This window comes from Eubalaena glacialis, chromosome 17 (genome assembly GCF_028564815.1).
Source record: "Eubalaena glacialis isolate mEubGla1 chromosome 17, mEubGla1.1.hap2.+ XY, whole genome shotgun sequence".
In the NCBI taxonomy this organism is placed as follows: Eukaryota; Metazoa; Chordata; class Mammalia; order Artiodactyla; family Balaenidae; genus Eubalaena; species Eubalaena glacialis.
The window spans coordinates 50,401,713-50,414,700 of record NC_083732.1 but is presented as its reverse complement, the minus strand read 5'-3'; the positions used below and the strand labels follow the sequence as shown (position 1 = coordinate 50,414,700).

Sequence of the window (12,988 nt, the reverse complement as noted above, 5' to 3'; positions counted from 1 at the left end):
TGCCAAAAAGCTTAAGGACCACTCCTCTATAGGATGGAGACAACAGCTCCTGCTCTCCATGTGCTTGTTTGAAAGAGAACCTGGCACCTGCAGCGAACCTTTGCATTCTCCAGCATAGGTCTCTTCCCCATTTGATGGCCAAAAAGCTGGTGAAATGGATTGAGCGCCATAGTTCCCAGCCCATCTCCCCCCAAGAAAGATGGAAAAGCTGGGAAAATTCAGTCTCTTCTTACAGTTAACCTGATAACTAGGGCTCAAAACACGTAGGGAGCTGCTGTTGGCAGTGACATCTGACAGTGACATGGGACAGCACAAGGCAGAATACACAACAGCTGATCTTACAAGATACCCAGCTATTTAGGAGAGGCAGGAAAAGGCAGTTGCATTAAGAAGGATCCAGTGCTCAACCTGGCTCTGGGTGAGAGCATAACAGCAAAGGTATCAAGAAACTGGAGAAGATGCATCTCTGATGCTGGCCCAGGTAGTTGCGGCTCTGTCCTATGGTAACATTCACCCCCATCCTAGCTGTGTTTCTGCCAGCAGAGGGAAGCAACATCACAATTAGCAGTTTCATTTTCTGGTAGAAAATGCTAAAACCACAAGATAGGCCGCTCCCGCCCCCCCCCTCCCCGTTCCCCCCCGCCACTCACACACACCAGAGAGGGTAATGGGAGAGATGGAGAAGTATAACGGGAAATAAAATAAGCTTGTGGAGGGCCTCTATGAGACTGGTGTTGTGAGAAGTGGTCACCAGCAACCTCAGGGGCTGAGCTGGATCCATTTAACTGCATTGTTCTTTTTCCTGGGGATGTGGCAGACATTGTTGGTTGCCTTGCCAACAACTATTACCCTGTCTTCTTGAAACCAGAATCCTGACCCCCAAGGCATGAGTCATGAGTTGTCTAAGCCAGCCTGGCAACCATGTTTTCCTGTGTCAGTGATTGGTCTAGAGCTGGGAATATGCCTAGTTCTCGCCAATGAGACATAGGAGGAATTTATTGGGGCCCCTAGGAAAGATTTCCCTTCCTGAAAAGACAAAGACGTATGAAAAGAAATGAAATGAAACCCACACCCGAGGGACCTCAGACTATCCCTTAAAGGGTCCATGATGTGCCCTCCCATGTGACTGGTGGGTGGAACTTTCCACGTGCACAGAGCACGGGCAGAAGTAGCTGCAGACCAAGCACAGGAAGAGAACTCCCACGACACGCAGGGGCTGGCCTAAGAGGAGAGATCCCACCACGAGGGTCACGGACCCCTTGGCACTCTGTCTGTACCTCATCCCTTCTGCGTGACAGAGGCAGAATATTGTTAGCTGTGCACGATTTCTCAGTTCATCAACAGCCTTACCTGTGCAGCACAGACTGAATGCCAGGAAACAAGTCAAGAGCTTCAGTGAAGAACAACAGGCCCGGCCATAAAACTCCGGCCACAGACACACAGACAAACAAAAAGCCAAGCAAACAGACACAGAACACAAAGGGTCCCACAGTTTGGGACCACATAGTGTAGGGCCTGCAAATCCTACACTTCATTATACCATCAGAGAAAAGTGAAATTATCTTCAGTAAACACTGTTTTTAAAAGCCAGCATTCAGCCACTACGGAAAACAGTATAGAGGTTCCTCAAAAAAATTAAACAGAATTACATGTGATCCAGCAATTCCACTTCTGGGTTTATACCCAAAAGAACTGAAAGCAGGGACTTGAACAGTAGTTGTATATCCATGTTCATAGCAGCATTATTCACAATGGCCAAAAATGGAAGCAACCCAGGTGCCTATTGACAGATGAATGGATAAACAAAATGTGGTATATACATAATGTGGAATTTTTTTTTTTTTGCAGAATTTTATTTTGAAAAAAATTTTTAATAGATCTTTATTGGAGTATAATTGCTTCACAATACTGTGTTAGTTTCTGTTGCACAACAAAGCGAATCAGCCATATGCGTACATATATCCCCATATCCCCTCCCTCTTGAGCCTCCCTCCCATCCTCCCTATCCCACCCCTCTAGGTCATCGCAAAGCACCAAGCCCATCTCCCTGTGCTACGCTGCTGCTTCCCACTAGCTATCTATTTTACGTTTGGTAGTGTATATATGTCGATGCTACTCTCACTTTGCCCCAGCTTCACCCTCCCACCCCATGTCCTCAAGTCCATTCTCTATGTCTACTTCTTTATTCCTGTCCTGCAACTAGGTTCATCAGTACCAATTTTCTTTTTTTTTTTTTTTATAGATTCCATATATATGCGTTAGCATACGGTATTTGTTTTTCTCTTTCTGACTTACTTCACTCTGTATGACAGTCTCTAGGTCCATCCACCTCACTACAAATAACTCAATTTCGTTTCTTTTTATGTCTGAGTAATATTCCATTGTATATATGTGTCACATCTTCTTTATCCATTCATCTGTTGATGGACATTTAGGTTGCTTCCATGTCCTGGCTATTGTAAATAGTGCCGCAATGTACATTGTGGTGCATGTCTCTTTTTGAATTATGGTTTTCTCAGGGTATATGCCCAGTAGTGGGTCATATGGTAGTTCTATTTTTAGTTTTTTAACCTCCATACTGTTTTCCACAGTGGTTGTATCAATTTATATTCCCACCAACAGTGCAGGAGGGTTCCCTTTTCACCACACCCTTTCCAGCATTTATTGTTTCTAGCTTTTTTGATAATGGCCATTCCGACTGGCGTGAGGTGATACCTCATTGTAGTTTTGATTTGCATTTCTCTAATAATTAGTGATGTTGAGCATCTTTTCATGTGCCTCTTGGCCATTGTATGTCTTCCTTGGTGAAACATCTATTTAGGTCTTCCGCCCATTTTTTAACTGGATTGTTTTTTTGATATTGAGCTCCATGAGCTGTTTGTATATTTTGGAGATTAATCCTTTGTCTGTTGTTTCATTTGCAAATATTTTCTCCCATTCTGAGGGTTGTCTTTTTGTCTTGTTTATGGTTTCCTTTGCTGTGCAAAAGCTTTTAAGTTTAATTAAGTCCCATTTGTTTATTTTTGTTTTTATTTCTGTTATATAGTGTGGAATATTATTTAGCCTTAAAAAGGAAGGAAATTCTGACATATGCCACACATGGATCAACCTTGAAGACATTACAGTAAGTGAAACAAGCCAGTCACAGAAGGACAAATATTGTAAGATTCCACTTATATGAAGTTCCTAGAGTAGGCAAAGTCACAGAGATGGAAAATAGGATGGGGGGCTGTCAGGGGCTGGGGGGAGAGAGAATCGGTACAGAGTTTCAGTTCGGAGAGATGATAAAGTTCTGGAGCTGGATGGTGGTGATGGTTGTACAACAACATGAATGTACTTAATGCCACTGAACTGTACCTGTAAAAATGGTTACAGTGGTAAATTTTGCTATGTATATTTTAACACAATTTTTTAAAGGGCCAACATTGTCTTTAAGAAAGATTTACACACAATAATTAAATTAAAAAACATGAAGGTTCTTAAAGAGGTTATCACTCAGCTATCTGGCAAACAGCAATTTAAAAATGCCTCTTCTCCAAATGGTAGTTTACAGCAGAGGTTTAACTGTAGATCTTTGCCTTCTTTACGTGCTTCAGTCACAATTCTTCACATGTTATTTAGTCATTCACACATTTATTCATTCAATCTGTATTTATTGACTACCCACTATGCCCCCCACATCTGGTCCAGTCTCCTCCCTAACTGTGATGAGCTATACATGGACCAGGCTTGGGTGTAGGTTTATCTGGCAAAGCCTGAAGTGTCCAATAACCCTGCGAGGTCAGATGGCAGGACTGTCAGATGACCAGTTAAACAGCGCTTATGAGTGCCAACTCGCAAAGGAGCTGGACACCTCACTGAGAAGATGAGAAATAAAAACATGAAAGATTAGTGACCCAGACAGTAAATTGTAATGCCAACTGAGTGGCACAGACAGTAAGTTTTAGAAAAATTGGACAGGCTACAAAATGTTAAAGCAGAAAGTCATGTTCCTTCAGTTTGGGAAATCAGGGTCCAGAGAAGCAAAGCAGCCTGTCCAAAGTCACATGGCCAGCATGAGTGACACTGCCAAGACCAGCCTTCGCGTCCCCCGGTTCAACCTGTGGCCCCCGCCCCAGCTGTCCAGAATGTGATGTCTCCAGGACTTCCCTAGCGGTCCAGTGGCTAAGACTCCACACTCCCAATGCAGGGGGCACAGGTTCAATCCCTGGTTGGGGAACTAAGGTCCCGCATGCCGCATGATGCGGCCAAAAAAAAAAAAGAATGTGATGTCTCAGCCATGGTGCCAGTGTGAGCAATCCTGGAGTCCAGCACGCGTGTCCCACCCACCTCTGATTCCACCCTGGGGCCCCCGCCTAGACCGCCAGTTCCGGTCTCTGTGTCGCTGCCTTAATAATTTATGCTTTAAGTCGATGACAGCACTTTCCAGAAAAAGAAATTATGCCTGGATGAGGAGGAAGAACAAATCCTGGCCAAGACTGTTTTCTTCAGTAGGATTCTGCCTTGAACTTTTTTTTTTCCCCAGTTTAACTGGATGACATCAAATTCCTTTGAAAAACAGATTTCTTATTAGAATTGAAAATAGCCCACATCCATCAACTGCCGATTAAATGTGAATGGCTGTACCCTGCGCTTGAGATCTTTAATGCTCTCAGTATCCTCAGACTCCTAATAACAAACTCCAGATTTTAAGCCCCATTTCTCTGCTTCCCGATTCCATGTAATGCTCCAGAGAGAGGGTGAGCGCTCACTTTCCGTTCTGCCCTAACCGCCGGCGTGTGCGCATTAGGGCGAGGTGGCTCTCAGAGGGACCTCGGGAGTCGAGGGCTGGGTTTGTAGCAAAGACAATGGAAAAAGTAATGATGAGGCAGGATGCTGGGAGAAGGGCTGATGAGGACATTGGGTTTTAAAAACAAATTCCATTTTTCTTGGATGAAAAGTAGGGCACCTGGCTAAAGAGGAAATGGAGCTATCACTGAATACATATGAATGAGCGTGAGGGACTCGGGCTGGGTCGCAGCCTGAGACCAGCCGTCTGTGGGCAGTGGTCACACTACTCCCAAATGGTCACTTGCTCTGCACTCGTCCTTCTGTTCTTGGCCTGCCTCCTCCCTTGATAACTGTGCAGTCCATGCCTTGGACTCTTCTCTTACTCCAAGTGCCTCTCCAGGCAGGATGTGGAGGGAGGGGCAGAGGGCGAGGGACTCCTAGACGATTGTAAGAGATGCAGAGCTTCAAGCCAGTTCCCTTCCACTGATGGCCACATGCCCAGCTCGCTTCCTTCTCCCTCCAAAAGCGACACACAGTGAAGCCTGCAACTCCAATGAGTGTCTGAGTTGAACCAGATCTAATTATCCCCCATGTAAGAGATTTGGGTTCACAAAGGAGTCCAATGGTGAGTGCTTTTCCCTGGGTGAAGTCAGCCACTGACACTCTCACCCCTAGAAAAAGGTGTAAATAGCACAGAGAGGAGTGGTCAGGCTGGCCTTTCCCACGTACTGCATGCATCTGTGGTCTAATGGAAAACAATTAGATGTGTCCATCTAATTGTTTTCACATTCCGAATGCTCTCAGTTACAATTCCCGTCCGATGCTTGAATGTTTCCAGGGTTTGCATCCAGGCAAGGTGGTGGGAATCATTTTTTATGAGAGGCTCAGTTTCAAAATATGGGCTCTGCCACCCTCTGCCACCGTACAAGGTTTAACACGAATTAGAGTGAGCGTGTGAGTTAACATGTGCTGTAAGCAGACTGTAGCTTGTGGACACAATTCTATAAACCACAAAGCTTTTCAAAAAAGATATATGGTAAAACTTTTGAAAATCCGGTCCTGTGATGCAGAACGCTGCTGTACTTACCACCAGGAAGAAGTGGATGAAGGGACACATAAGAGAATATGTCCCTTAATGGGAGTTCCAGAGAGTTCTGTGAATGACACTGTCGGGAGAACGTGTACAATTCAGTGTGCATATGTGTGGACTAACTTCGGGAATGCTTTTTGAGAAAACACTTGTATGCCTTAAAAGGGCCATCTTTCTAACAAGATAGAGTAATTCAGACGATAGTTGCCATTTCTCCAGGATGATAAATCTCAGAGGTCCGTTTGCTCATTCATTCATTCACTAAATATTGTGTCACACCAGCATGCGCCAAACACTGAGGTGATGAGGATTCATGAGTGAGAAGAAGAGAAGAATCTCTGTCCTTGTAGACCTTGCATTCTAGCAGCCTCTCAGGGACAGATCTGTTAAAGAGATCTCACTGGGGGTCCGTGCTCTAGATCCCCGGTCAAGCCCTCTGAGGTGCTAGACGACAGTATCTGAGTCACTCAGCACATCCTTAATATCATCCTGCTGACACCATGTACCTCTTGAATGCTGCAGGGATGCCCCAGAGTCTTCTATTTTTCCTTCCTTCATAACAAAGAGGAAAGAGCTGCAACTTCCCCTTTCTTAGCAGCCATCAAGTGTCTCATCTTGTAGGACTGGAAGAAACCAGCTCCTTTTCCCTCCTACTCTGGACCCAGCCTTTTCTTTCTCAAAGTCCCAAATACTTGTTGCAGGTTGGGGGCGGTGGGGGGGGTAAAAGAAGGGAGGATGTGCCCTCATTTCAAATAGGTGGGAGCTTCAGCTTGGGCCTCGATTTCACTAAATGAATCTGATGGGCAGACCCAGTCTATGCGGTCTCTAAAAATTATCCCCATCACAGGATCAGGTGAGACAAAAGGTAAAATAAAAGGCAGAATACTGTTAGCAAACACAAATGCTGAGTACAAGTGCACCTGGTTGAGATTTGCAAGGGAAAGGAAAACCAACAGGGCCATCTGAGGAACAAGCCCTTCTTCAAGGCCCAGTGCAACTTACTTCTGCAGGTTTTCTGATCTGGATTCAGGGTAAAGCCTTTTAAGCAGCGGCAGGAATAGGAATCATCTGTGTTAACACACTCGTGCTGGCATCCATGGTTAGGTGAGGCACAGTAGTCTATCTCTGAAAAGAAAGAAAACTCAGAATGATGAACAAAACTAGAAATCTAGCATAGAAAAGTCAAAGGATTTGCAGTCTTAACTTTTCCTAAACGAATACATTCCCGTGACCTCAAACACTCATGCCACAGAGGGATCTCTCAGCGAAGGTATTTCCATGTTTAGGGATACAGCCCCCCAGGAAGAGAACTTTCTTGACATGTTACAAAATGTTTATGCTTTGTGAAGATGCTTACCTTGTCTTGGTTCATGTCAGAGCCACTAAAATGAAAGTGTGTGACTGGGTGTCGGTTGTTGTGCCACAGGCTGGGAAGAGAGAGCTTAGCTGAATATTTTACTGAACTTACGCAACTAAAATAATGAAATCTTCCCAAAGTCAAACTTTAAACCACTTAACTGAGTGAAACACTAAGCCAAATAGGATAAAAATGATATCCTGGGAAAAAGAAGGCCTGGGAGTGAAAGGCATATTTTGAGGGCAAAACACCTCCCCTGTTACGTCACGGGCCTCATCTACACTTAAATCATCTCAAGGCTTCACAGTCAGGGAATGTGATCTCTAGGTACACATTAATTTAAACCAAAATATTCAGAAACAAAGGTCACATGGAATTTTTAATAGTGAAATTTTACTTGTATAAGAATTTTTTAGATATGGATTAGGACTGTTCTACTGACAGGTCTGCACCAAGTATTTTGCTGTAGTGGAACTTGGGTGCATTATCTAAAATGGCTTGAAATAAGTGGCCACTGATGGGGTCTTAAAAGGCATCTTTTTGTTTTAATGAGGATTTTTATTGTTTTGAGGAATATATGAACTACATATATCATTTTCCTAATGAAGCATTTGGTATAAATGAGTTTTCCCAGCCTGTACCAAAGGAAACGAAACGAGTAAGAGAAAGGCGTACAATATTCTCAAAAGAAAAAATATTGAGAAAATGCCAATTCTTCCGAATTTAAAGTCATGGAAAATTTTAAGCATATATAAACAAATGAACTGAGTAGTATAATAAATCCACGTGCATATCACTCGGCTTCAAGAGAATCAATCTACAGCTGACCTTGTTTCCTGTATACTCCCATCCCCCATGCTAAGATGCCATATTACTTGAAAGCAAACCCCAGATGTTATATCATTTTGTCCATAAATATTGCATAATGTATCCTTAAAGGACTGGAACTCTTTAAAAAACATAACTGGAATACCACAATCACATATAAAGGTATTTAAAAAGACTTTTTATTTGGAAATGATTTTAAACTTACAAAAGTTGCAAACATAAAAATAAAAGTAGATAGGTACAAGAAACACCTATATACGCTCTACCCAGATTTATCTATTGTTAACATTTTATCCCATTTGCTTTATCATTTGCTTATCTCTCTGAATTATTTGAGGGTAAGTTACATATATCACCATCCTTTTTCCTTAAACACAGTGTGTGCCTCCTAAAAGGAGGGATATTCTCTTATATAACCACAGTGTAGCCATAACTTCATAAATTTACATTTATACAAGACTTTTATTTAATCTACCATCCATATTCTAGTCTTCTAAATTGATCTAATAATGTTCTTTGTAGCATTTTTCATCCTCCAGTATAGAACCCAATAGAGGGTCAGAGATTATATTTAATATTCATGTATGCTTAGCTTCCTTTAATCTGGAACCATGCTGTCTAATGTGGCCATTTAAATTAAAATGGAATGGAAACAACCTAAATATCCATCAACAGATGAATGGATAAAGAAGGTGTGATATGTGTGTGTGTGTGTATATACATATGTACACACACAGTATGAAATGTTATTCAGCCATAAAAAAGAATGAAATAATGGAATTTGCAGCAACATGCATGAACCTAGAGATTATTATACTAAGCGAAGTAAGTCAGAAAGAGAAAGACAAATACCATATGATGTCACTTATATGTGGAATCTAAAATATGACACAAATGAACATATCTATGAAACAGAAACAGACTCACAGACATAGAGAACAGACTTGTGGTTGCCAAGGGGGAGGGGAGGTGGGGAGGGAAGGATTGGGAGTTTGGGATTAGCAGATGCAAACTAGTATACATAGGATGGAAAGCAACAATGTCCTACTTCATAGCACAGGGAACTATATTCAATATCCTGTGATAAACCACAATGGAAAAGAATATGAAAAAGAATGTGTTGATATATATGTATAACTGAATCACTTTGCTGTACAGCAGAAATTAAACACAACATTGTAAATCGACTATACTTCAATAAAATTTTTTAAAAAATTAAAATAGATTAAAAGTAAATAAAATTTAAAATGCAGTTCCTCAGTTGCACTGGCCACACCTTAAGTGCTCAGTAGCCACAGTAGCTCCTGACTCCTATGTTGTATGTGGCAGATACAGAGCATTTTCACTATCACAGAGTGTTCTATCCAGTAGCAACAGTCTAGAAACACTTCCACAGCCTCTCTTTGTGTTTTATGACATTAACATTTTTTTTACATTAACATTTTAAAATAAAACAGTCTCCCCCACTCATTTTTAGTTTTATTGATGTACAAGTGACAAAAACCAAACTGCACATATTTAAGATGGACATTTGATGTTTTGACATACATATGTGCCCATGAAACTATCACCACAACCGAGATAACTTACGCATTTCCCTCAGATGTTTCCTCAAGACACTTTCTAATTCATTCTTTCCTACTCCCTCTGCCCCCAAATAATCGTTAATCTCCTGTCAAGATAAATTAGTTTGCATTTTCTAGAATTTCACATAAATGGAATCATACAGTTGTGTTCTTTTTGGTCTGGCTTCTTTCATTCCTCATAATTATTTTGAGATTCATCCATGTTCATGTGTATGTCAACAGTTTGTTCTTTTTTACTGTAGAGTAGTATTTCATTATATGGATATACCACAATTTATTTGTCTGTTCACCTGCTGGCGGGATTTGAGTTGTTTCCGGTTTGGGGCTATCACAAATAAAGCAGCTATGAACAGTCATGAATAAGTCTTGGTGTAGACATATGCTTTCTTTTTTTTTTTTTAATATTTATTTATTTATTTGGCTGCTGCATCTGGTCTTAGTTGCGGCATGCAGGATCTTCGTTGCTACATGTGGGATCGTCATTGGGGCATGTAGGATCTTTAGTTGCAGCATGAGGGATCTTTTAGTAGAGGCATGAAGGATCTTTAGTTGTGGCATGCGAACTCTTACTTGCGGCATGTGGGATCTAGTTCCCTGACCAGGGATCAAACCCGGGACCCCTGCATTGGGAGCATGGAGTCTTAGCCACTGGACCACAAGGGAAGTCCCACAGACATATGCTTTCATTTTGAGTAAACATTTAGGAGTAGAATGGCTGGGTTGTATGGTAGATGTATTAATTTCTTAAACATTCCCACCAGCAGTTTATGAGAGTTCCAGTTGCTCCACATCCTTACCAACACTTGGTAATTTTAGCCCTTCTGGTAAGTACATAGTGGTTATTTCATTGTGGTTTTATTTTGCATTTCCCTCATGACTAATGCTGTTGGGTATATTTTCATATGCTTATTTTCCATCTCTATATATTATTTAATGGAGTGTTTGGTCAAATCTTTTGCCCATTTTTATTAGGTTGTTTGTCTCCTCACTAAGTTTGAAGAGTTCTTTAAATGTTCTAAATACAAATCCTTTGTTGGATATCCATTTTGCAAATATTTTTTCCCAGTCTGTGGCTTGCCTTTTCATTTTAGTAATAGTGCCTTTTGAAGAAAAAAAGTTTTAATTTTGATGAAGTTCAATTCATTCATTTTTTATTTTTATAGTTTGTGCTTTTTGTGTGCTCTTTAAGGCATCTTTGCCAAACGCAGGGTCACTAAGATCTTTTGCTATGTTTCCTTCTATAATTTTTATAGTTTTCAATCTTACATTTAAGTTTAAAACCCATTTCAAGTTAATTTTTGTATGTAGTGTGAGGTAAGGGTCAAGTTCCTTTTTTTTTTGCACATGGCAATCCAATTGTTCAGCACCATTTGTTGAAGAAATTATCCTTTCCCCCATGAATTGCCTTAGTACCTTTGTTGAAAATACTTTCACCATATATGTGTGGGTCTATTTCTGGACTCTGTTCTGTTCCATTGATCTATACTCCATCTTTACACCAATACCACACTGTCTTGATCACTGTTGCTTTATAATTGGTATTAAAAATCAGGTGGTTTAAGTCCTTCAACTCTGTGCATCTTTTTCAAAAAGGGCTAATTTAGTCCTTTTCATTTCTACGTATGTTTTAGAATCAGCTTGTCAATTTCTACAAAAAAAAGCATGCTAAGATTATGACAGATAATACTGTGATCTATACAGATTAATTTGGAAAGGACAGACATCTTAACAGTATTGAGTCTTCTGATCCATGAATATATCTATTTACTTAAGTCTTCTTTAATTTCCCTTAGCAATGTTTTGTAGCTTTCATTGTAAAGGTTTTCACATCTTTTGTCAAATTTATCCCTAGGTGGTACATATTTTTGATGCTATTATAAATAGCATTTTAAAATTTAAATTTGTGATTTTCCATTGAAAGTATATAAAAACGGACTTCCTTCATGGTGCAGTGTTTAAGAATCTGCCTGGCAGTGTTATACAACAGAAGCTAACACAACAATGTAAAGCAATTATACTCCAATAAAGATGTTAAAAAAAAAAAAGAATCCGCCTGCTAATGCAGGGGACACGGGTTCAATCCCTGGTCCGGGAAGATCCCACATGCCGTGGAGCAACTAAGCCCATGTGTCACAACTACTGAGCCTGCGTGCCACAACTACTGAAGCCCGCGTGCCTAGAGCCCATGCACTGCAACTACTGAGCCTGCGTGCTGCAACTACTGAAGCCTGCGCACCTAGAACTCGTGCTCCACAACAGGAGAAGCCACTGCAATGAGAAGTCCACGCACTGCAACAGAGTAGCCCCGCTCGCTGCAACTAGAGAAAGCCCGTGCACAGCAACGAAGACCCAAAGCAGCCAAAACAGAACAAAAACAAAAAAAACAAATGAATGGCAAAGAAAAAAAGAGGGAAGGAGGACATACAGAGTAAAAGAGACTCAGTTTAAAAGAAAAAAGAAAGTATATAAAAAATAATTGATTTTTGTATATTGACCTTGTACCCTGCATCCTTGGTAAACTCAGTAGTTCTAGAGCTTTTCTGTAAATTCCGTTGGAGATGTTGTCTGTTAATAAAGACGGGTTTTGTTTGTTTGTTTGTTTGTTTTACTTAATCTTTTTTTTGTATAGAGTTTTCCATTTTTAATATTTGGTTAAACAAAAAAACATCTTTTATAAACAAACCCAGCACAAGGCCAACAAAAAGGAATAAAAGCAAGAAAAACAAAAAGCCTAGGGTTGCCCCTTACTGGGTATCAGGGTCAGGCCTGCTCCCTTTCTTAAAGGAAGTGGGGCTTTTTGCCCTTGGGCATCAGCATAGGTCCCTGTTCCTAAGCACCAGAATCGGTTATGAACAGAGAAACCAGCCCTGAAATGTTTTACTTAATCATTTTGATTTTACATTTGTATTTGTTTTCTCTTATGCTGAAAGTATAGGTACAAAGTGACATTAACATTATATATATTTATTGTATCATATATTTATATGTGTATATGTATAATTTCAAAATAAGAAAACAATTATATTATTAATGCTAATACTACTGGAAACAGTTAAAGCTCTTTTGTTTTTCGGATATCTGCCACTTGGAGTGTAAAGTCAACATATTCCCTGCCTGTCACTTAAAATAATTCTCTGGGTGATGATGCTAACAACCTCATATACAGTTAGGCTCATTTGCTTCAATTTGTTCTGCAGACAATTCTCCAACACCAATTTGGAGCCCTGTAATTTAATTCAATTCTGACACTAACTACCCAGAGTTAACATCCAGTCTCACAAGGTAAAGTGTAAGGTCCCCAGTAAGACTGCCCTTACTTCAGATACCAGCCTCCAGTGGGGTCCCCAGGCCACCTTC

The 12,988-nt window shown here is 40.7% G+C and overlaps 1 protein-coding gene across 3 annotated transcripts in view; it reads right to left on the bottom strand.

Moving 5' to 3' along the window:
• The window catches only part of MATN2 (matrilin 2), a 153,291-nt gene that overhangs the window by 30,901 nt on the left and 109,402 nt on the right, over positions 1-12,988 (bottom strand). For all 3 annotated transcript variants that reach the window (XM_061171607.1, XM_061171606.1, XM_061171605.1), the window contains exon 7: positions 6,863-6,985. In XM_061171607.1, coding sequence (XP_061027590.1) covers positions 6,863-6,985 — 123 coding nt within the window. The remainder of the gene's footprint in view (positions 1-6,862; positions 6,986-12,988) is intronic.